Raw genomic sequence first — 23,814 nt, 5'->3', positions numbered from 1 at the left:
ATTTTCCTTTCCCCCTTTAATTTCTCCCTTTTAAAGAGTTGTCAAGGACCAGATAGGACAAGCCCTTCTTTGCTCCCCCATCTGTGGCACAAGTGGGACCAGCGTTCTGTTCCTTGCCCAGTCTGTGGGAGCGGGCCACGGGAGCCTGCGGGAGGCTGCATACAGGTTGACCACATCTGTCTCTGCAGCAAACACTGAAAAGCTCCACATGGCAGCAGTGTCTTGCCCCTTTGATTTTTAAGCTGTCACTCCCAGGGTAGCACAGGCATCTGGACCCGGGAAGGCAAGCATTGTGGAGGGATGTCCTGCCCGCCTGTGATAGCCACAGCTTCAGGGCCGCAGCCTGCCCTGTCATCATGACTTCTCTTGGTGGCCAGCCCGCATCTCATGGGTGTCTTTTCTTCCCCAGGACTACGTCGATGCCCCACTGAGCATCCCTGACTTCCTGACTTGCTCTCTAAACATTGACTGGAGCCAATATCAGGTGAGGGGCCTGACATGAGCAGGGCAGGATAAGGGAAGGGGCCAAGGGGACCCCTAATACCTGTCGCATGTCCCACATGCAGATGCCTCAAGGCCTGGCTCGTGCCCTCTGACCTCTCACCTATCACAGCCTAGGAAGGGAGGAACTGCTTATCTGTTTAACACTCTCCTGATTTGCTCTTGGCCCAGAAAATCCAAGCTTTCTGAACGTGACTCACTCAAAGACTTGCGTCCACCAGGGGGTTCTGTTTCCTGAGGACCTCATGGTGTCTGCTTTCCAGCTCTGGGCTTTAGTGACTTTTTTCATTTTTCCTTTTAAATGTGTGTTCTGCCAGAGGAAGTGCACAGCTGCCTGACCTCATTTGATTATAGAAACTTCAAAATTATTTCCACTGTGCTCCTTTCCTCTGTCCTCTTCTGCCATGTAAGGGGCCCCAGGCTTACGATGGATCTGTCTCTTTACCAGTTTGGCCCACTGCACAAGCCCAGAGGCCGTCAACAGTCTCCTTGCCACTTGGTTCAGCCAGGACAAGTAGCCTTGCTCTCCCACCGTCTTCCCCATGTTCTGTTCCCTCTGCCTGACTGGCACACTGCCTTCGGGATTTGGCTTGGGTGTCCGCTCCAGGAGGATGTCTCTGATGTCTCCTCCCGCTCCCCCTCCATCCCTGGAGGGTCAGACACCTGCATTTACATTACCATTGACTCCTGGGCACATCTATCATGGAATTTCCCACTGAGCTGTAGTTACTGATTCAGAGATCTGCTCCATCTCCAGTAGACTGAGTTCCAGGAGAACAGGAAGCACAGCTTGTGCATCCCCAGCACAGAAATGCACAGAGCCTAGAGCCAGAAAGGCCAAGCCAGTGAATACCCAGAACACATTCTGTCTCCTTTCTCTTTCTCTACCTGAGTCTAGACAATTCCCACCCAGCCTTGAGGTCTCCCTATTAGGCAGCCGTGTGCTACCATATCACTTGGGACTTTGTTGTCCTGGTAGCAAATGGTCTGTAAAGGCAGAGGCTGTGCTTATATTATATTGTATATCCAACCCCTAAGCACAAAGCACATGCTCCATAACTATTTGAAGGAATGTGTTAGAGTAGTGTCAGGCGTTCTCTACAAGGGTGTTTCTATAAGAGAGGGAATGTTAGGAAGGAGAGCAGGCCAGTTGTTTGTTGTGCCCCAGACGCCTGGAGAAGAAACAAGTTGGGTTGGCACGCCCTGTTCTCTGGTCTCAAGTCCCAGGCTGTCTGTACCTGGACAGATTGAGTGTCCAAAGGAATCTAGAGGCTTCCTTCTGATTTTGTTGTATGCAGAGGTCTCAAGTAAGCCCCCCTTATTCTTCTTCCTGGCACGTTTTTCTCCTCGTGTAGATACAAACTGGTACAACTGTAGGGGTTCAGTGTGTGGACACTGTCGAGTATGCTTGTCTCCTGGGATGGAGTCCGGTCGAGTGAGGAGTTCTCCTTAATAGATCGAGGCCCTGGATCCAGGCCCTCACTTGCATGGCCCTTCTTACAGGCCGCTGTGGCTTTGAGCAAGTGACTTCACTTCTCTCTGAAAGTGGAGTTCTCAGCACCTACTTCAGTGTCGCAATGAGGTTCAGATAGGATCACTGTGCAGGTGTCCTCTTAACTGAAATGCCAGGCCGATGTTAACGACAATAATTAAGAAGTCGGCTACTAGCTTGCTTGCTCAAGGGAGTGAACACTAGTAACGTCCCAGGCACAAAATGACATGTCCGCCTCTCCATTTCTACTGGTTGTTCTCACTGGGCCTCCTACGAGCCTCTTCCTCAGCCAGGTGTGGGTTCTGCCCTTTCAGCCCCTTCAGCATGGGCGCCAGGACTCCCTGTTACTCTGCATCTCCCAGGGTGATGTCATTCATTGTCCACTCCATTAGCCCAGCACCAGGTTGCTCAGGCCTGGGTCTCGGGGCCAAGCCTCTCTTTGGTGATCTCTATCACCTTTCACTAGTGTTCCTCTGTGTAGCCCCTGCAAGTTCAAGCTGTCTGAAATGGCACTGGCCCAAACCTATAGGACCCCCAGGCTCTCCACCATTTACCTAGTTGTTCAAACTCAAACCTAGGGTGCTTTTCTCCTGCCACCACCCTTGCCAGGTTCCATCAGTTCTCTCAATCTCTGACCCTGGTGAAACTCTCCAGTCCTTACCTCCATCTCATGCCACTAGCTTAGTCCAGGCCACTGTCATCTCAGTGAAGCTCGCGTTTGAGCGTGGAGCCACATTGAAGGGTACCTGGAACCTGAACATAATGCACTTGTCTAGGGCCTCACAGGTACCAGTACTCAATGATGAAGCAAGGTCTTCCCTTTCCTTAAACCCTGCCACTGGCTTTCCCACTTTACTCAGAATCTAGTCCAAGGACCCTCGCGTGGCCCACCCAGCTCCCCGTGGGCCAGCCTTGTTCTTATGACTGGCCGCCCTCTCCTCCAGCCACACTGGCCTCCTTTCAGCCCCTTAGGTAAGAGGGCTCTCTGCCAGAAACACCTGTCTCCTTTCCCTCCCCTCTTATGTACATGTCACTTCCAAGAAGCCTCCCCTGGAGGTCCCATGGATGAGGCTAGGCTCATCTCCCCACCTGCATGGTCCTCCGCATCCTAGAGGTCTCCTTTTAGCCAGCATACCTCTGCTCGTTCACTTGCCTTCTGCAGCCCCGTGAGGGCTGCGGTGGTGGTTCACTGTGTCCCAAGGCCAGGCCCTCAGTGGTGTTCCCAGCGAAGGAGCACCTGGGCGGTCCTGTTGCCTCCATGTGTGCTCTTGCTGCCCTCCATGCAACCAGATTGGGTTCCACAGAGGTCTGCTCCTTTCTGTGCCCCGAGACTGCTTCCATTGTCTGCTGCTCCTTAGGCTGGGCCCTGACCGTGAACAGGCCATGACGGAGCATTCTACAGGTGCCTCCTCCCTAAGCACCAAGCCTCGGAGATGCAGAGATGCCAAAACAGCCTCTGCCCTCACTGGGCTCAGTCTAGGAAAAGAGGCAACAATGTAATCACCACCTGCATAGTAGGGGTGACCTCAGAAGAAGACGAGAAGATGATGAGGATGGGCCTTTGCAGGATGCATAGGAGTTTGCCAGCCAGAAGGAGGAGGAGTCCAGTCGTCAAAACATAAGCAGAGGCGTAGTGCTCAAGTCTGGACCCAGAGACTTGCCTGGCAGCATGTCGGATGCAAGAGATTTTAGCATGTTTCCCAGGTCCTCCTCCCATTCTGCAATCCCCTCAAAGTTTTGTTTCTTACTCTGGTTGTGGAGGAAACGTCCCCTCAGTATAGCATGTGACTAAGCAGTGACTTTCTCAGTGTGTCGGGGCTGGGTTCGTACCACACTTAGCTTTGCTGTGTGGCCTTGGACCTCTACAGACCAGCGCTGTCCAGGCTGGTTCCTACGCCAGCACTGGGCGCAGTGTGAACTGCTGCCTCTCCCGATTGTCACCGTCCCCGTGGTTGGAGCTCCGCAGGCTTTAGTGCTTGTTCGGGGCTTGCCCTCTGCCGGGCGCTGCAGTCTTGCTCCAGCCCACCTGACTGCCTGGCCCTGGTGCTGCATAGCTCCTGCCTCCTCTCACCCTGCAAGTATTACAGCTCTGAGGAAATCTGGTGGCAATGGTGTGTGTGACACGTTTGAGCCAGATGAGTGGAGAGACCCCTGTGCTACGATGGGTAATAACTCTATTAGTGCAGCACTGCAGTGCCGTCTCCGGAGCTGCCAGAACTGGGTCAGAGCCCTCCAGGGGCCGTGGGAGGGTCAGGTAGATGAGCCTGTTTTCAATTCCCGGGAAAACCATTCCAATTACAGGTGCTGTGCTCCCCCTCCCCCCGGGAAGTGCTCTCTCTCTGGCACTTGGAGCCCTCTGCTGAGCCCTAGACCACTGGTGAGCGGTTGTGTGGAGAGGCTGCTCCCCACTGAGGGGAAGGGGCGGCAGAACTGGGTCAAGCCCCTCCATGGAATCTCAGATTCCGAGTGGACTGTTTCTAAAAGCGTCTGGTCTGGACCTCTTCCTTGGGCTAGAACAGGGTTCCAGTCTCTTTACGTCTTTTGCCGACTTTTCATCTCCCACCTCATGGGCTTCCTGTTTTAAAAGATTCTGTCTGCCAAACAGACTGCATATATTATTCATCAAACGACAGTGTGCTGTGAATAGCAGTAAAAAGCGAATGAAACATGGTTGATGAGAAGGTCGATATTTTCCTTGGTTTCTGACATGTGATAGCAGATAAAGGAATGGCTCCTTCTGTTTGGCGACAGTGGCCACGGGCTCAGGGCTCCTGTTAACTCCATGGAGAGCCATGTGGAGAGCCCAGGGCTTAGAGGAGGCAAACAGATGGCTGCTGCTGGTGGGCATGGGGCTGGGGGTTGCCCAGGTTTCTGCATGGCTTCCCTTTCTTCACCATCATGATGGGTAAGCGCACTGAGTCGGGGAGACCCATGGGGTGAGGGTTAGGGAGAGGTGAATGGAGCTCTCAGAGTGGGGAGTGAAGTCTTGTATTCTGGGGATTTGGGACCTATGACACGTGACCAAGAGCCTTGGGTATTTTTTGCCTCAGAATAGCCCTTAGCATTTTATTTTTTTAAATACTTCAAATTCCCAGTCCCCTTTTATCCTTCCTCCCCAACAGAGTTGGGACCTGGTACAACAAACACAAAACTACCTGAAACTGCTGCTTTCCATAATTAACAGCGACGGTGAGTCTGCCTCTGCCTGAGCCCTCAAACCATTGGATCTCTTGGGTGCTCCCAGGTCATGACACGGCCAAATGTGTGTGTGTGTTGGGGCCACACGTGTACCTTTTGCTCTATGGTAGAAGGATTTGGGGATTTCCTTGTCCATGGGCAGCTTTAGTCCATGTCCTCAAAATCCTAGAAAACAAAATTATGAACTCATTACTGTCTGAACCACACAGGATGTTTCTGCACTGGGTCAGCTGGCCTTTAAGCATCGGCATTGGGGGGGACAGAATGGCCTTTTTTTTATTGGGGAATATTGGGAAACTGTGTTTCTCCAGGGCCCATCAGCTCCAAGTTGTCCTTCAATCTTAGTTGGGGAGGGCGCAGCTCAGCTCCAAGTCCAGTCGCCATTTTCAATCTTAGTTGCAGGGAGCGCAGCCCACCATCCCATGCAGGAATTGAACTGGCAACCTTGTTGAGATCTCGTGCTCTAACCATCTGAGCCATCTGGCCGCTCCTCTGGAAGCTCAATGGCAGCTCATTGCCTACAATCTAGTTGCGAATGGTGCAGCTCCGTGGCCTATGTGGGAACCGGCAACCCTATTGTTCAGAGCTCGCACTCTAACCAACTGAGCCATCTGGCCACCCACAGATTGGCTTCTTTTAATTCAGAAAGATGACAGAAAAATCAGTCCTGGCTTCTTACAGGATACACAGAAAATCCCATACAGGGCCAGCCAGCCTGCCCCAGTTGGCTGTTTTGATTGGATGGGCCTGTAATGCTTCGTGTCTCTGGGGCGGCCGGACTCTAACTCCTCAGTATCAATCAGGACTTCTGTGAGATCGACTTGCTTGAACACGAAGAAATATATTAGCTTATGTAAACAAGCAGACCCAGGAGCAGAGCCAGGTGCCTCCCAGGTACTGCAGAGATTAGCTTCATGGCTGGCAACTTTTGCAGACTTGTTTCCTGCCATCTTAACTCCCACAGAAGAGAGAGACTGCCTGTCGCAGAGCTCATGCTCATGGGCCAGTTTGGGTCAGGTGCCCATCCTTGAACCAGTCACTGTGGCCAGGTTTGTAAAAAGGCACGTGTGTGCACCTGGAGCTAGGCAGTGGTTCTCTGTCGGGGGCAGTACTGCCCCTCAAGGGGTCTTTTGGAGACTTGGCTGTTGTAGGAACTAGGGAAGGGCTACTAGTATTTGGTGGGTGCTAGCCAAGGGTCCTAAATGTCCTTGGGACAGCCTTGTACAGTGAATTATCTTCCCCTAAAATGCCTATAGTGTCCCCCTGAGAGATGCTGGGCAGGAACATGCACGTCAGCCCCACCTCAATAACCTGGGCAGAGTCAACTAGCCAAGAGTTACTGCTTCCCTAAAAGTCACCAAAAACTGTAGTCAGAAGGAAGAAGAGATACTGTAAACAGACAAGTGTCCACCGTCTACCCCTTTCTGGGACTAGGTTGGAGAAGAATCGTGGGGGGGCCCTGCAGGAAGACGGAGACTAGGGGTGGCCTGGCTCTCACCCCAGGCCAGACAGGTGGCATGTCTCCTTTTCATCAGCTCATGTTTGCTTCTCTTTTGGGCCTCCTGTTCTGTTTCCTGAGTAGATGACAGCGGGCTGCTGGTACACTGTATCTCAGGCTGGGATCGGACTCCTCTCTTCATCTCTCTTCTGCGCCTTTCCTTGTGGGCTGTGAGTACGGATGGGCTGGGTCGTGGGGTCAGGGAGCATTCGGAGGCCCCTCCCAACATCTACCCTTTGGGGGCATTAGGACAGTTTGGCTCCAGACAGTAGACAAGATTTGGAATGAGGGACCCCACATTGGAGCAGGTTTTTGTGTGTAACCCTGTTCATGGGGGCTGTTGGGCAGCCTGGTTGTCCCTGGGTCTATGGTTGTGGTCAGTTCCTGAACAAGGAGGGGGCTTTGTCATGGGGAGGCCGCTTTCTGATCTGATCTCGGCACCTCTCTGGTCTCTTCCAGGATGGGCTCATCCACACGTCCCTGAAGCCTGCTGAGATCCTCTACCTAACTGTGGCCTATGACTGGTTCCTCTTTGGGTGAGTCAGGCTGGGGCCTGGGGTGGTGCCTTGAGAGCTGCGTTCCTGTGTGTACGTAAGGATAGCGGCTTCTGTGATGGGGTCGGAGGTGAGGACAGTGCCACCCCCTTGGGAAGGACTGAAGGGTGCTGGTCAGGCCCCACCCGAGGCTCTGGTGTCAAAGCCATGGTCCCTGTGACTTGGGTCCCCCTTTGCCCTTGTCTCAGCACTGCTCGCTTTGACCTCCTTGCCCTTTTGTTGCAGGCACATGTTGGTAGATCGGCTCAGCAAAGGAGAGGAGGTGGGTACTGCTCACGGTCTGCAAGCGCATGCCAGGGCTCCAAGAGCTTGGGCTCTTTTACCCACAGGAGGGACAGTGTGATGATGGTCTGTTTGGTGTCCACTCTTCAGGGCCGGTTCCTTTCCTGGTGTCGGCTGGGATTAGGCTGCGTGGTGGGAAAAGCACCAGCACAATAGCCCTGGTTCTGGGTCTTGATTCCTCTCTTGCGTGGTGGGGATAACACTTGCCCTCATGGCTGCCTCTGACCTTCGTGTGTCAGTCTTTTCCCCCTTCTTTTTGCTGCCATCCTTCTTATAGGTGACCTTGTTTTCTGCACTCAGCTCTGGAACCAATTTACAAGTCCCTTCTTTTTTGTTCGCCCCCTTCTTTGCCTCCCCCCACCACTCCGTTCAAGCCGTTGTTTCTCAGTCTAGTTGTGTAGGACACAGCTCCCTGGCCCGTGCTGGTGTTATGAGCCTTGCACTCCCCCTGGCTGAGGCAGTCGGTCGCAGGTCGTCTGTCGGCCTCTCACAGCAGCTCATGGCAGCTCTCGCCAGCTGCCGGCCACTCACACTGGACACCGGCTGCTTATGGCGGCACACGGTAGCCCGCAGCAGCGCACAGTAGCCCACGGCAGCCCATGCCAACCTCCGGCTGCTCACAGCAGCCCAGCTCCAGGGAGAGCCGTTGTTTACAGTTTTAGCTGTAGAGGGCGCAGCTGACTGGCCCATGTGGGAATCAAACCGGCAACCTTGGCATTAGGAACACATTGTCAACCACCTGAGCCATGGGGCCAGCCCCACAAGTCGTTTTCCCTGACCTTCATCCTTACAGCTAAAACCTAGGTGCTCTTCCCTGTCCTCTCTGCTCTCATCACACCCACGCACCACCACCTTTTAAGCCAGGGCCATCTGTGCAAGCAGGGTTCTGCTCTGCTCCTCATCACCAGCCCCAGACCAGGTATGGCCAGCCAGGCTACAGGGTCCCCTTCCTGTAAGGGGGCTGTCCCTTCTTGCTGCTCCTCTGCCCTCTCCACACGCCGTCCTTTTGGCTGCTTTTCGCAATCTTTGCCTCTTGTGTGTGCTTGTTTTCCCTGCACACAGGCCTGGATTTAGACCTGAGTTTGAATCTGAGTTGTCCTGCTTATTACCTGGATGACCTTGGGTTATGTGATTAACCTTGAGACTCCTGCTGTCGCTCATGCTGCCTCAGAAAGAGAATGAGTCCATATGCCCAGCATGGTGTTAGCTCTTTTTCTTTTGCCCCCTGCCCCCCCTTATTTTCTTGAAGCACTTTCTCAGCCTCCTGAGGCTGCTGTCTTTTCCAGGCATCTTATCTTGTTCCTCCTCCTTTTGTTCCTGCCTCATAGCTGCTCCTCACCCCTTCCAAATCTCTTCTTCTGAGCACTTATCGCATCTGCCGAGGCTGCAGAGCTCATAAGCCTATTCCTCAGAGGCATCCATGAACTCTGTTAGACGCAGTGACTTTGGCATTGAAATTGGCACACAAAGCCCCTTTGCAGCCTCTAATTTTGAAACTCACTGGCACTCTAGGACATTCTGCCCTCTATGCCATTTCCCCCACCCCCGAAGCAGGCTAGATTCTGCCTTCAGAGACTCTGGGCAGAGGATCAGGCTGAGCCCAGTGGCGTCTGGATTCAAACCCTGGCCATCTCTTGGCATGCACAGGAGGCTCTCCTCAGCTGGGAGGGTTGGGCTCCAAGGTGTGGCTTTTCTCTTACCCCCCCGGGCACTCAAGATATTGATGCCTTAAAAAATAAGGCCTACTAAACAGCACTCTGTTTCCTTCCCTTGTCTCTGAGGTTCACAGAGCACATTAGCATGTTAAAGACTAAAAAGTCTTTGATGAAAACACCTATTTAATTTTATGTAACACAGCTTTTTCATACTGACCTGACCTGGGCACCCTCACAACTTCTTTTCTGAGGATATCATGCAGGGCTCTGGGATAGCACGAGGAGTTCACAGATGACACCTTTCAGAATCACTGGGGAGTCTGAAAACTGTAGTGACCAGGCCTTGTGTGCACGTCATGGAGGTTGATTTGACTTGGGTGATGGCTGGAAGGGAGAAGAGTTTGCTCCTGGCGGTGGGGCTGTGGCTGAGACTCAGACCTGCCCCTCACAGCTCCTGAGCAGTGCAGGCGCTGGGCCAGACGCTGGCTGCTTCTCACCCCTGCTTCTCCTCAACCACTATTTCTGGGCATCTCCTCTACAAAATCTAATCCCTTTCCCTTCCATCGTGTTCCTTAATTTGTGTCCATTTAATCTCCTTGTCCCCAAGTCTCTGTCCCAGCTGTCCTTCCCTGTCAGCCTCTCCCTGGGAACCCCTAGGAGACAATGAAGGGAGAAGCTGCTTTTGTCTTCATCCTTTTCAATAGCTTGAGAACATGCGTGTTGAATTTGAAGAGTTTGAAAAATCCCTGGCTTACCTTCTTGCATTCCCATGAAGGAAACACAGTCCCTTCCTTCCTTGGCCAGCCCAAGTGCATCTGCCTGGCCTGCTAAGCGCTCTCTACCCCCCATAGCATGACAGACCAGAATATCCAGCAGGGGGTTGACCAGGGCGGCTGGCTGCCCTCTCCTGGGCAGTCTGCCACCTAGATTCTTCTCTGTGGAGAAGGCTGTCTTCTCATGTGTGCTGGTTTTTGGTTTTTCAGATTTTCTTCTTCTGCTTCAATTTTTTGAAGCATATCATCTCCGAGGAATTCTCGGCTCTGAAGACACAGAGGTAAGGCGAGGCCTGTCTGTCACACTGGGGCCAAAGCACTGTGTGAAGGGCCACTCTGGGGCAGGCAGGGTCTCATTCGCCACATTATCCCTGCCCTGCATACATGACAGGCTGGCCTTCTTTCCCTTCCTTCCCTCTGAAGCCAGGGTGGGGGTCCCTGGTGAAGGCCACAGGTGAAGAAGAGGCTCTTCCACACACGAGGCAGGGCTGGGTCAACCTGCAGTCATACTAAATAGCAGAAAGGCTTTGGGACAGATGAGTGGCCTCTGGTAACTAAGAGAATAGGGTGCTTGGCTGCAGGAAAAGCCAATCCAAGGCTAGGAGGACTTCCAGCTCCCCAGGCCCTGGCCAAAGCAGCCGCTTCTCCTGCCTGAGCGGATTGCTGCCCTCCCAGGGCTACCGCAATGTGTGTCTGCGCCACTGTGCAGCCCGTCACCACCGAGCAGAGTCAGCAGTCTGCTTCTAGCCCGGGAAATGCAGGAGTCTTGCCTGGCAGTCGCCTTAGGGCCCCGTGAGAGTTGGTGTCTTTTCTGAGTTCCCTTGCCTTTCAAATCTGAGCTCCCAGTGTGTTAGGCCAGACTTGGACTCGAAGGAGCCAGGCTCCAAAGGGGAGGCGACTCTGCTGCCCCCAGAAGCGCATCTGGCGTTTGCAGCACTAGGGAAGACCTGTCTCCACGAGCTGCCAGTGAGTTGGAGCTTCTTTCCCATGGAGGCTGTGTTGTATGTGTGTGTGGTGGGGAGGTCAGAGGAGACCCCAGCCCAATCTGGAATTCACCATTCTGGATTCTGTTACAGGAGGAAGAGTTTGCCAGCCCGGGATGCAGGCTTCACCCTGGAAGATATCTGCATGCTGAGTGAGTCATGGGCCCCAGCAGGTTTCTCTTCCTCTGTACGTGGTTCTGTGTATAGACCACACTGGCATTGTTTGTTCTAGAAGCTTTACTCTCTGGTCCTATGGTATGGAAGAGGTGGGGGGGTGGGGGGACCAATAATGGGAGAAGATAATGGGCTGACTGATGGCACTGGCTTCTTTCAGGACGAAAAGACCGTGGCAGCACCACCAGCCTTGGCAGCGACTTCTCTCTGGTCATGGAGAGCTCCCCAGGAGCTGCTGGGAGCTTCACCTATGAGGCCGTGGAGCTGGTCCCTGCAGGAGCACAGACTCAAGCAGCTTGGTGAGGGGCCAGGCTGGAATTAAGTTTGCTCACAGCTGTGGCCCAGGGCCACCAGCTCCAGGGAGTCCCGGGAACAAAGAGGGGACCCTGACAGTCGGGCTGAAAGCACAGCTCCATTCCCTGCTGTCTCTCCTGGGCCTCGGAGCCCAGCCATCTGGTTGGTGAGGGACACTGCCAGGGGTGGCCCAGTAGCATAAAGGGCCGGGGCTCCCTGCGGGGGGAGGAAAGAAGCTGCAGGGCTGGGCTGACAGGGTGGAGTGAAGGGAAGCTGGTGTTAAAAGGACTCCCTGGGGGTGCTCCCTTGTATCCTTTGCCTGGGGGGTGGGGAACCAGTTTAGAACAAAGAAGAAAACGGAGGTGAGTACAAACTAATGATTGGGAATTGGGAACTTGTTTGAGGGCCAACTCCTTTGAGAATCTGATGCAATCTGAGAATTGGATGCCTTTCTTCCCTAGGCAAAGGGCTCTCAACTTTGTGTAACATTGGGAGGGAGGGGCAGTTACTGAACTGTTAGTTAAGGATCTGTTCTCTAGCATGTGCTCTGTGGCCAGTAGGCCAGTGTTCGGATGCCACAGTCCCTGTGTAAAGAACCAGCTCTTGATGCATGCTCTTGCTGCCAGGCCTAAGGGAGTACTGACGTATGCCCACTCCCATGTGGCATTTTCCCACTGGAAGTAAAGACTGGGCCCCAAGATTTGGTTAAAGTGGGCTGAGGGCTTGCCAGGGGCGGCCCCTTGGCCAACAGCCCTACTCTTTCCACCGCAGGAGGAAGAGCCACTCATCCTCTCCACAGAGTGTGCTCTGGAACCGGCCGCAGCCCTCGGAGGACCGCCTGCCTTCCCACCAGGGGCTGGTAGAAGCCAAGTCTTCCAGTTCCTCCTCCTCGAACCATTCTGACAACTTTTTCAGGATAGGTAGCAGTCCCTTGGAGGTCCCCAAGGCCAGGTGAGGAGCTCCAAAACCCTTAATGGTCGAGGGCGCTTGCCCTCCCTTCTTAAGGCTGGAGAGGGGGGTTCCAACACCTAAGGTGGTGCCTCAGGTGGTGTCTTAGGACAGGGTCCCGGCATGTGGCCTGATGGGCAGTGCACCCAGGAGGCCGGAGGGGGTGGGCAAGCTTGCAGGCCAGCCCACTGTTTGGAGGATAGGTTCCTGTTTGGATACAGAGCACGAGCTGTTTGTAGAATGGTTTGAGACCCCTCCTTCCCTGAGCCCTGGCAGATGGGGAATCCAGAAGGTGAAGTGCTTGTGATGTGGTGGGCAGAGGCGGGGCTGCCTTCACCTGTTGCCTTTGGCAGGTCTCTGCCCCACCCCACCTCCTTCCCTGTGGACACCCGTTCTCATTAAAGACATGGGTCTAGTCCCTTCTGGCTCCTCAGTCCATGTCTGAATTAGTGGCGCAGTGAGGAGAACACAGTAGGCTAGATTGCATGGCTGGAGCAAACCTCACGTGACTGCATACCTGGAACGGGAGCAGCTCAGCCACAGTGGACAGGTATCTCTGGAGTTGCTATAGGAACGATATTTCCTAGATGAGATTAAAGGTGAGCTCTGGGCAGGGGTTTAGGATTGACGTGTGATCTGGCCCTTGGGGAAAGCATTTCCTAGCTGTCCTCATGCCACTGTCTCCATGTCATACCTCCAAGGAAATAATTCTGTGAATTGCTTTGTTCTGTGAAGCCTTGAGAATGTCTGGCCCTTCAGGAGAAAACAAAGCAGTGTGGGACTTAAAAGGTCCTTAAATTCTAGGGAGAAATGGGCATTTAGCAGAAAGAGCCTGAGCAGTGGAGTCCACCCTAGATTCCAGCCTGGTTCTGCCGTGTACTGCTCCAGAAGTTTTGGGCCTTTCCTTGTAATAGGCTTGTACCAAGGAAGAAACTGAGTTCCAAAGCCACAAGTACATTAACAAGGAAAGACCCGAAATTCTGGAGCTCTCCTCTCACCATCATCCTCTGGTTTTTCCCTGTGGGCAAAAGCAGGCAATGGAGAAAGATGGGGAAGAGGCCTCTTCCCCACATGGGCACATGGGCAGAGCAGATCAGCAGTAGGAAATGAGAGGGAGCTCCGGACTGCACTGTCCAGATGGGTCTTAGGCCCTCACCTCTGAAGGTGAGCCCTTCAACTTGGAGCAACGTATCTGGCAATGCTGCAGCTGAGTCTGTTAAACGAGACCCCTCTGACCCCACGGGAGTTTTGGTGACTGAGCAGAAATGGTGCTGGGCAGACGAGCCCACGTACCTGTGCCTGTTCCCATCCTCAGTATATGCCCACTGCCAAGCCACCCGGTCTGCACGCCTGGCTTTTCTGGGGCTGCTCCAGGGCTGCTGCGGCACTGCATGACCCCTGCCGTTCTGGGCTGGAGCTCTTATCTCTGCCTCCTTTTCTGCCTGTGCCGAATTGCTGGACAACTGCAAGGGAAACCAGAAGATTCCTCTTGTCCTCGGGAGCCCCGTCCCAGTCTTAAGTGTCCAACTGCTAGGGGCTCCCCTGCCGAGGAAGCATTCCATCACCTCTCTTTCACTCCAGCTTTTTATTCCCTTCTTCCTGCCCAAAGAGCCTACTTTCCAATCCTGTGATAGTTTCCTTCGGTATCACCAGTGGTTCTCTGCCTGACTGGGCGGCTCTCCCTCTATGGCCAGTCCAGGATCGCCACCAAGGCCCCTCCCTCAGTGGCTGAGGACGGTGGGGATATCGTCTGGCTTCTCAGCCTTGTGTGCAAGGGCCTGGCTGAGGCTGGGACAGCTGCACAAAGCCGGACACAAAGCCTTGGAGCCGTGTGAGGTGGGCCGCTGAGAGGTGTTTAATGGCCCTGCGAGGCTATTCTGGGAATGAATACCAAGTTGGAGCTCAGCCAGGCTGGCCAGGCCACAAGGTTCTGGATTGGATGCCTGTTTGCCAAAGATTTTGAAAGACTAGATTATTCAGATTTGGAGCATTCTAATTATGTATTTCCATTAACATTAAAATTAATTTAGTCTCTTTTATCTTAAAGTGCCTGAGGGATCCTGTCATTAGCTTCCCTGCCTGTCTTAGGTGACAGTAGCCAATCAGCTTTTGAGTGCAGTAGGGGAACTGTGGAAAGAAACCCTGTAGAAAAGCTATCTGATGGCCAGAATTCCCACGTATTGGGAATTCTCTGGGTTTCCTGTGCTCCAAATTCCACAAGCATATTTCTTTTAAAGCAGAACTTTACTGTAAAAGGAATCGGTAAAGCTTTGTTCAAAGTGAAGAAGCAGGTGTCAGGTTGGAAGAAAGTTCTGTGGGGTACTGATTCTTATCCAGCCCCAACCCATGCCTCTCAACCGGGCAGACTGGTGGCTTTTTTGCATTAGTAGCTGCCACTACAGCAGCTTCTGACTGAGTTGCATTTCTGGACCATTGTTAAATCTCTAATCAGCTCCAAGGCTGGGGGCTGGGAAGAGGCAAGACAATGCTCCCGGCTCACAAGTCTTCCCACGTCCTGGTGAATGGCGTGGCCCAGCTCCTTGTGGTCTTGCTCGCTGCTCCAGTCAGGCATCTTGGGGAGGGGGGTGGCATTGCTAGCACAGCACTGTCCGTGCCTGAGGAGGGATGGTGCCATTGCTGAACCTAGCAGGAAACCACGCTGCCGGAGGGGCATGTGAACTTGGCTGAGGCACACTCAGCAGCTTGGTTGAATAGCTAAGTGGCAGCATAGGATCTAACCTCTGCTGCCCAGCTAGCTGTCCTTCCCGCATCCTCCACCACCTACTAACTGCTCGTTACAAGCAGTAAGGTCCGTCCCAGGCTGTGCTTAATGAGGCAGAGAAACCAGATTGTTTTGTGCTGTCCAGCGGGTTCCTGTCCCACGTTTGATGCATTCTTGCCTGGGGCCACAGCTCCAGACCAGGCATGGGTGGTGAGAAGCCTAAAGGCACTGCCAGCTTGAGACCCTGAAGAGAAAACCTGCAGCCCCAGAAGACGTCTTCTTGGGCTGCTGCAGAAATGCAGAGGTCCCTGGTTGGGTGACACACACATCAGTCGATGATAAAGGCCAGGCTGGGAGGAAGTGATGTTCCTTGGGTCAGAGGTGGTAGGAAATCCTGTCCTAGCTAGTATCTTTGAAATCAGTTGCTCTATGAGTTCAGGCCTTTGTTGAACAGAAGGAATCTTTTCTAAGGCCCCGTGCCAGAAGGCGTTCACTTAAGCACAGGCTGTGGGATCATCCTCTGGAGACTTGGGGGTTGAGGAGGGGTGGGGGGGCGAGGTAAGTGTAGATTAGGTGACATCCGGGCCCCCTCAGAGTCTGGGATTCTAGGTCTTGACTCAGACATTCATTCCCTGCATGACTTCAGCCATGTCTCTTGATGGCTTTGGGTTTCTATTTTCTTGTCTGTAATCAGAGGTTTAGATAGGCAACTCCTAGGTCCTTCCTAGTTATGTACCTTCAAGCCTCCATCAGCCATCAGCGCAAGTGCTTTCAAAAAGATGCAAGTAAGAGAAACTCATCGCAAGTGGGTTTTAAAAGTAAAGGAAAACTGGTTCATACGGACAAGTCCAATGGAAAGTGCAGCCTTCAGGTGTAGCCTGATCAAGGCTTCAACTCCATTTCCCTGTGGTTCTTTCCCCTTGACTCCTTCCACATGCTATCTTTGTCTTCTGTCCAGTTTCCCTGATGGTGGCCAGTCACTCCTGGGACACCCTGCTTCCTTTCTCACATCCAGGGGTCACATGAAGACCTCTTTTCCAATCATAGATCAGAAGTTCTGTCCTTTATTCCATTTGGAATTTATGTGTCCATCACTGAACCAATCCTGAGGCCCCTACCCCTTATAAGGGAGAAAGGTCAGTATGTTACGGGGCTAGCTAGCCTGGGCTTGGTCAGACCTGAGTTTCATTCCCAGTTTTGCCAATTATTGCTGTGTGACTTGGAAAAAAAATCACTTCCCTCCTGAACTCAATTTTTTAAATCCCATCTGTAAAGTGGGAGTAATAATCTTAGCTTCCATAAGTTTGGGTTTAAATGAGATAATGGAGCAAAGTTCCTGGCACATAGTAAATACTCATCTTTCAATAAATGCTCAGTAAACTAGCTGTGGTTAAGAACCTGTCCTTATCAGTCATATATCTGAAGGCTTCTGGGCCATGTCAGGGGAGTGGGCAGGTGAAAGGCCGGACCAGATCTGTTTCTTTTTGACTCAGCTGTGTGGGTTGGGCCAGCCCTGCTTCTGTGGGTATTCATATACCTCCTCCCAAGAAGGAATATCTAAAAGACACCTGCCTGAGTTGGCCCACAGCGGTCGCCCAGCAGGAGGTGGGGGGAAGGTGGGAGTGGACGCTTTCTTGGTTCTGTGAAGAGGAGCCTGGGCCGTGTCCATCTAAGGGAATAAGACGTTGCCAAGTAGCCAGCCTGCTGGGGAGAGGTCTGAGCCTTCAGTGCTAGAGGGACATGAACAGTTCTGCAGTTGAAGCTAGCTTGGCCCCATATTCTGTCCAGTTCTGTAGGTAGACAGGATATTAGAGGAGGTGCAGCTCAGACCTCTTTTTGCTGCTCTGTTTGTGCTTGAGTAAGGGTACAGGGCAGAAGAGGGGTGTCTTATTAAAGCTGGTTGAGTTCCCTGTGTTCTGAGACTGCCTGGAAGGTTTTCCTTCTTTCACTAGGCAGGTATAGGTGCTCCCTTCTGGTGACTGTTTCTTTTCATCTTTAGGTGTCTCCTCTAGCCAGCTAACCCGGACTGGCATTCGTGAGCCCCTCTCTGCTCAGCACAGCCTCTTAACCTAAAACCAGGAGCTGAACTGTTGCTTTGCAACCCTTTCTTTGATAAAAGCCTGATACGGGAAGATTCAGTTAGAGCCTGTGTGCTCACTCTTGAAAAAGATGCAGAAGATGTCCGCTTGCTGCCATGGCTTCATGTCCCCTGGGATCATTCACCTTGCTGCTGTCTGTGTTGCCTCCTCCATCCCACAGCTGTCCCCTGACTGCTCCGGGTGCAGTCCTTGCCTCGTGGTGCTTCCTGCTGGACACTGGGGAAGGAAAGAGAAGTGACTAGCCTAGGAAACCAGGAGTCCTTGCAGGGAACCTCTCTGTAGTCGCTTCCATCTGTCCACCGTTTTCCCTTTGGCAGTGAGTCTGAGCCCTGGGGAGTGGGGCTGGGGCCTGAGAAACCCCTGTGTTCCTGGCCCAGGAGTGCCTCATCCTACCTGCCTCTTCTACTTAGTATCCCTTTCAGTCCTTCAACACTCTGGTGTTTAGAATTTGTTTTCCCACAAATTGCTAAAACTGGAAAGGAAACGGTCCTTGAGTTTGAACAGTAGATGGGATTTGTGGAGCCAGGCTGACCTCAGAAGGGTTGTGCTGACTGAAGGCCCAGCATGACCTGGAGGAAGCACAGGGCCGGCGCCAGAATATGGCACGTGGCTGGCCCTCTCCTGGGCCGCTGTCTCTGATTTACAGACTGAGCCCTCCCAAGTTTCTCCATCTAGAAACAAGGAAGCCCTGCCGTGTCGGGCTCTAGGGGCTTCCACCAGGTAGCAGACCACGTCCTGTTCTCATCCCTAAGGCTGCCGTCACACACCCTCTAGAGTTCAGCAGGAATAATGAATGTGGCAAGTCTGTGTTGCAGGAGGTTCCGATTCGTGGTGGTTTTAACGTAGAAAGCCATCTGTTTTCCCTGTCTCAAGGTGGTTCGGTTGTAGGACAAATCTGTAATCAGACTTGGCTTTAAAACTCTCTCCTTGCACTCACTAGCTGTCTCTAAAATGGGGGTGGTTAAGGCTCACTGCAGATGCAGTGCCTGGATAGAGCTGCACTCAGGTGGCAGCCAGTTTAGGATAAGGTTGGTCTGGTGACCTGTGGAAGGGACTGTCGCCTCAGACTAGGAGCCCTTTAGATCGGCCAACTTGGTGGGCCAAGGTCAGTGAACATTTTTCGCTGTTCCCCACCCCCTCCACCACTATTCATGCTTTTGCTGTTTCTGGGTCCCTACAGGAGCACCTTCTGCTGTTCTTGAATTAAAGAATAAAGGGCCAGGCATCCAAGATGGTGCACCTTGGGGACTGGGCCCTGGGGTAGCTGATGGAAAGGCCTTGTTTGATGTCTCCCTATCTCCTCCCCTCCTCTCCACCCCTACTGGCTGGGCTGCTGCCCAAAGACAGCAGAGAGGGCTTGGCTCTGAGAGGGGAGGAGGTGGCAGCAGTAGATTCCCAGTACAACTTTCCTCTCCCTGCATCCCATAAACCTCCATCTGAAAAAGGCCTGATGAAGCTGTCAGGTTGCCTGCATGATTCATCCCTTCCCTCTGGGCATAGCCAGTGCGTTTGCTGGGTATGCCTGTGAATACAAACTATAGCTCCTGGAAGGTGCTGCAGAGGGTGGGGCTCAGGGTTCCCAGTACCTCACTCCGCAATCTAGGTCACCACCCTCCACTGTCCCCATGAGGCCTGTTTTCCCACCTCTCAGGACCTCAGCGGCCCCTGGGCTCCGCGCTGTCCACCCTGCCAGTGTGCATGCTGGGGAGTGGGGTGATCCTGGTTCCTGGAGCATCCAGCTTTGCTCCCCTCCTTTTGGTCCTGTTGAGATTGTACTTGCTCTGTCAGCCACCAGGGCAGGTATGCCCTGACCGCAGGCCTTGGTTGCTGGCTCACCTCTTGTCGTGCTTTGCTCTTGTTCTTCTGCTCCTGTACATCTTTGCATTCAACATTGTCCTTACAGTTGAGCCTGCCTTCTGGTCTACACTCTTCTCTCTGGGTCACAACCTATCCAGCTGTTTTTGCACTTTTGGAGAAAGTGGTTGACTTTACAGCTGCTCCACCCACGGAACTTTGCAGCCATGGGCCAGGGCCACCATAGCCTCCCAACCCCCCTCCCCCGCCGGGCCTCCCGTCAGGCATATGACTGACTGTGCATCATCTTCTCCCCTCTCTCTCCTCTCTGCCCCAGATCAGTGGACCATCCCCGGCCCGGATCCTCTCTCTCCACAGACTTTGGCAGCTGGCAGATGGTAACAGGCTGTGGCAGTATTCAGGAACGGGCTGTCCTGCACACAGACTCCTCTCTCCCTTTCAGCTTCCCGGATGAGCTCCCTAACAGTTGTCTGTAAGTGTCTTGCTGGAAAAGGCAGGATGCTCCCCTGCCCATATCAAAAGGTGGTGAGCAACCGAGAGTGCTGGTTAGGAATGAGGCAGCAGCCAGCCCCAGGTTTCTGGCCTGGGGTCTCTGCCCCGCCCCAGTGTCTTAGCTGAGTATACCTCGCTGCTCTGCTCGTGGACCCGAGGAATGAGGAGGCCGGATGGTGTGTGTTCACGCTCCCCAGCCTCCAAAACCCATCCACGATTGTCTCGGGGCACGTCCTGAGGGACAGCTGGCTGGACTGTAACTATAGAAGATTCTATTTCTGTCCAAGGCTTTGCCTGACAGGAGAATCCTTTGAAAGCAGAACAGTGGGGTAGTGAAGGTAGGTGTATGGTGGAGACCAAAGCCAGAACGGAGCTGGATTAGCCAAGGGCTGTGCTCCTCCCCAGCAGAACCAAGGGTTCCTGGCCGACCCCTTGCCACTTTTGTCTTCTGCTTTTGCCTCTGGTCAGGAAAGAAAATTTGATGGCAATACTAAATCCCAAGCCTATAAAATCATCTCCTTCCAAGTCTCCGATCCTGGGCTTCCAACTCTTGTAATACATCTGCTTGAGTGGCTGCCTCGGTGGCAACCACCTGCCCCCTGCCTGCTCTGCTGCTGCACGGCTGCCAGGCGGGAGGAGAGCCGCGGTGGCCTGATCCTCACGGTGGCTGCCTGTGGGCCTTCATCTCCCCACCCAGGCTGGATGAACTTCAGGTGCCGAGAATTCACCCCCACCATCAGAATGCAGCTCATACCCATCTGCAATGTGACAGGTTGGAGGCCAGTTGCCCTGGGGAGTTGAGAAGGATCCCGGTGAGGGCAGGCAGGGGCTAGACCCTGGGATTCCAGGACGGCACTCAGGCCCTGGCCCTGCAGCTGGGAGTAGCCCAAGGGCTTCACAGGCCACTGGTGCCCAACATAACTTCTACAGCCAGCCCTTAGGCCAGAAACAGATCCCTAGCTTAGATTTTTGAAGGATTAAAAGAGATAGTTGCACCTTTCCGTAGGACTCAACTGCCTCAGCCATACTGGCCTAAGAGCTATTTTCTGGAGGAAACAGACATCTCTGCCCCTGCTTGATAACACCCCCCCTTTACCTAGTGTTGACACCGAAACGGGCAACTCCAGCCCCAGGTCCTACAATTTATACCTTGAGCCAGCTCTCGGAGCTCCTAGTTTAGAATTCTGGTTGGTTCTGGTGGTTCCCAGACGAGGGCTAGGTCCTACATGATTTCAGGCCCCCAAGATTACAGGGTGGGCGTGGGGTCAGAGTTGATTCCTGGTGAGATCACATAGTCTGTGAGTTCAGTGCTTGGGCTTTTCTGTCAGAAATTGAATCCTAATCTTAGCGACTCTGCTCACCAACTATGTCTTGGAGGGTCAGCCTTGACTTGTCTGAGCCTATCGTCAGCTCATCTCTTGAGAGAATAATGGCACTATGGTAGCTCTATTCCCTGCCTACCCATTGCCTGCTGTGTGTCCTCAAGTGGATCACATATCCTCTCTGGGCTCCAGTTTTCTTTCTCTAAATAGGTTGTGATCTCTTTCCCTCTACCTCCCAAAAATAGGGGGTAGTAAGAATGCGCCCAGATGGACCTTTGGCTGTTCCCTGTGAATACAAAATACTAATCTGAATTTCTCCTGGTCATATGCTCTAAGGAAAAGCTGCAGATGCACACATGGCCTCCAGCCTTTGTGAAATTAAGGCAGTAAAGAAGATCTAGGGTCATGCGTCTCTTCCAAATGCCAGGAGGGACTTGGGCGTTGTTTATGGTACTGCAGGAATCCAGTATCAGCTCCATTTTCTTAGTCCTGCTGCGAGAGCTATTTGACTTTCTTTTGCCCTAGAACCCGCTGTTTCCGTCTTATCTCTCTCTCCCTCACACACATCACTGCACCAATCTACTTCGCCTAGGTTTGTTCTCCTCATACTTACCCAGGACTGTCATTTATCCTCATATCTCCATCTGTTCCCAGGCCCTGGGGTGCAGGTCATTTGAGCTTGAGAATTGCAGACATTTCCATTGCTTCTTCCTCCAGGGGACAGTGGAGGGAACACCCTGTGTGATCCTGACCATTCCTGACCTTTACTCTGATTCCCTGTCTTTCCCACCCCTAGGCTATATCTTTTAGTCCAGAGGTTAGGTGTGACTGCCTCATGGAATTCATGCATTGATAAGCCTGTGTTTTCATGCACTTGTTCCCCTTCTCGACTTATAGGTTCAGGCAGAGAAGAGAAGAGGGGCTTCCCATCTTCCCTGTGTGATCAGTGCTTGTAGAGGTCAGGGAAGAAAACACACAGAATCGGAACAGGAATCCTGCTGGAAACGCCAGCACTCTCCTAGCTGTTTACCTGAGGACCACAGTGACCGAAGGTGTAGCTAGAGCCTCAGGGGTTTCCGGTGAAGGCTCTGGCCTCTCCAGGACACCGCCAAGAGCTTTCTCCTAGAATGCTCTAGGTCCTGGCCTCAAGAGGAGGCCTTTGGGCAGCCAAGACCTGATTCCTGATGTCGGGGTCTCTCCTCACAGTTAGGTGTAAGACTTGTGCCTCAGCTCTTTTCTTACGAAGGAATGGAAGCCAGCAGCTATTGGAGCAAAGTCCCTCCTGCTTGGCTTCCCTGCTGCCCAGTCACAGAAATGGTGGTTTCCCATAGAAGTCAGGCCAGTGCCCCATAAGGAACAGTAGCCTGAGACTGAGAGGAATGGCTTAGGAGGGCAACGGTGAAATATCCGGGGCATGGACCACAAGGGTAGTGTGACCACAGGCCAGATGCTGGCCTGTGCCAGTGAAGACAGAAGGATAGCACTGTGGCAGGAGGAGGAGGAGGAAGATCTTGGATGCTGCCCCAAGGTAATGCGTTCCTTTTCTTGTCTCCCTCCCTCCCTCTTCCCCATAGGCTTGCAGCCCTGAGTGAGCGGGAGACTCGGCTACAGGAGGTGCGCTCAGCTTTCTTGGCTGCATACAGCAGCACAGTGGGGCTTCGGGCAGCAGCCCCCAGCCCCTCTGGAGCCATTGGGGGCCTGCTGGAGCAGTTTGCCCGCGGGGTTGGGCTCCGGGGTACCGGCAGCAGCACCTTATGACAGTTTCCTTCTCCTCTCACCTGAGCCCTGAGCGGAATCACAGCCATGCCCAGCCAAGGAGCGCTTCCGAGTTGGGGGAGACCTCCTCACTCCCCCGTCTCCATCATGCACATTGCAGGGCCAAGGACATGGTTCTCCAACCCCTGGCTGGTGACCACCACCCCTCTTGTCACTGCCTCCTACTCACCCTAGTCTTTGCCAGGATTCCCGCCAACTCTCAGAACTGGGGGGTTTCCCTGGGGCCTTGTGGAGGCCGAGACGTCACGAAAGACACCCTCTATTCCAGTCTTACTTCCTGGGGAGAAGGGGGTCACCTGCACTGAGAAGAGGTGGTTTGACACAGATGAAATAAAATCAAAGTCTTTTTGAACAGCAGCTCTCTGGCATTCTCATTTCATTGCTGTTTTTGTCGATTGGAGTTACTGGGAAGGTTCTTACTGTCCTTCCTTGTGTTGGAAGAAGGGTTTTTGGGTGGGGTGGTGGCAGATGAAACAGGAAGAAAACTGGAGTCTTGAGTGTACCTCAACTCCTAAGCAGCGGGGTGGGGACAGTCGGCTGTTGTGGGAGCAGCGGTTCTGAGTGGGCCCCAGTCACCTGTTTCTCCACACAGATTCCCAGGGCTGCCTGAAATTTAGACTTGGGGTTGCTGAGATCTAGCTGGGAATGGGGGTGGGGTCTTCATTTGTAAGAAGTCCTGCACGCCGTCCAGTCGTGGTACAAGTGACCTGCAGCCTCTGCCTGTGGTGGGGGCACTGGCTTCAGGGGCTTTGGAGACAGTAATTGGTGTGGGGAGGATGGGTCTGGGTGGCCACCACTCGTCTGTCCGCACCACGAATTATGAGGGTTCAAAGACCTGGGCAAAGGGCTTTGCATGGTGCCGTCAACAGCCACCATTCACTGAGCTCTGATGATAAACACAAAAGGGATCTTTGGTGCAAATTCCTAGAGGAAGGAAATAATACCAACGAACATTTTTGGGGAACTTACTGTGTATAATCCCCTGTGCTCAGTCCTTTCTATGGATTGCCTCGATAAAATTTTACAACATCCCAAGTAGGTGCTATTATGGCCTTTCTACCAAGGAGGACACTGAGCCACAGAGATACTGAGTAACTTACCCAAGGTCACACAGCTAATGAGAACAAATGTGTAACTTCCTATTCGGAGACCTAGGCAGGGTGGGAGTGGGAAAGCAGAGAAGCAGATTGTTGAGGGAAGGTTCAGGAAGAAGGAAAGTCCCCATCGCCCACCAGG

The 23,814-nt window shown here is 53.2% G+C and overlaps 1 protein-coding gene across 7 annotated transcripts in view; it reads left to right on the top strand.

Moving 5' to 3' along the window:
* MTMR14 (myotubularin related protein 14) overlaps positions 1 to 22,935 on the top strand; it is a 45,395-nt gene extending 22,460 nt beyond the window's left edge. For 5 of the 7 annotated variants that reach the window (XM_074313032.1, XM_019748289.2, XM_074313033.1 and 2 more), the window contains 11 exons: positions 410 to 484; positions 5,116 to 5,182; positions 6,774 to 6,859; positions 7,149 to 7,225; positions 7,469 to 7,505; positions 10,164 to 10,234; positions 11,030 to 11,088; positions 11,271 to 11,409; positions 12,176 to 12,355; positions 19,305 to 19,460; positions 22,377 to 22,935. In XM_074313032.1, coding sequence (XP_074169133.1) covers positions 410 to 484; positions 5,116 to 5,182; positions 6,774 to 6,859; positions 7,149 to 7,225; positions 7,469 to 7,505; positions 10,164 to 10,234; positions 11,030 to 11,088; positions 11,271 to 11,409; positions 12,176 to 12,355; positions 19,305 to 19,460; positions 22,377 to 22,560 — 1,131 coding nt within the window. In that variant the 3' untranslated portion in view covers positions 22,561 to 22,935. The remainder of the gene's footprint in view (positions 1 to 409; positions 485 to 5,115; positions 5,183 to 6,773; positions 6,860 to 7,148; positions 7,226 to 7,468; positions 7,506 to 10,163; positions 10,235 to 11,029; positions 11,089 to 11,270; positions 11,410 to 12,175; positions 12,356 to 19,304; positions 19,461 to 22,376) is intronic. The other 2 variants (XM_019748290.2, XM_074313036.1) reach the window with 1 other exon arrangement.
* The last annotated feature ends 879 nt before the right edge of the window (positions 22,936 to 23,814 follow it).

The sequence above is a fragment of the Rhinolophus sinicus genome, linkage group LG10 (assembly GCF_036562045.2).
Source record: "Rhinolophus sinicus isolate RSC01 linkage group LG10, ASM3656204v1, whole genome shotgun sequence".
NCBI classification, from domain to species: domain Eukaryota; kingdom Metazoa; phylum Chordata; class Mammalia; order Chiroptera; family Rhinolophidae; genus Rhinolophus; species Rhinolophus sinicus.
This window is presented reverse-complemented; position numbering and strand designations above follow the sequence as displayed.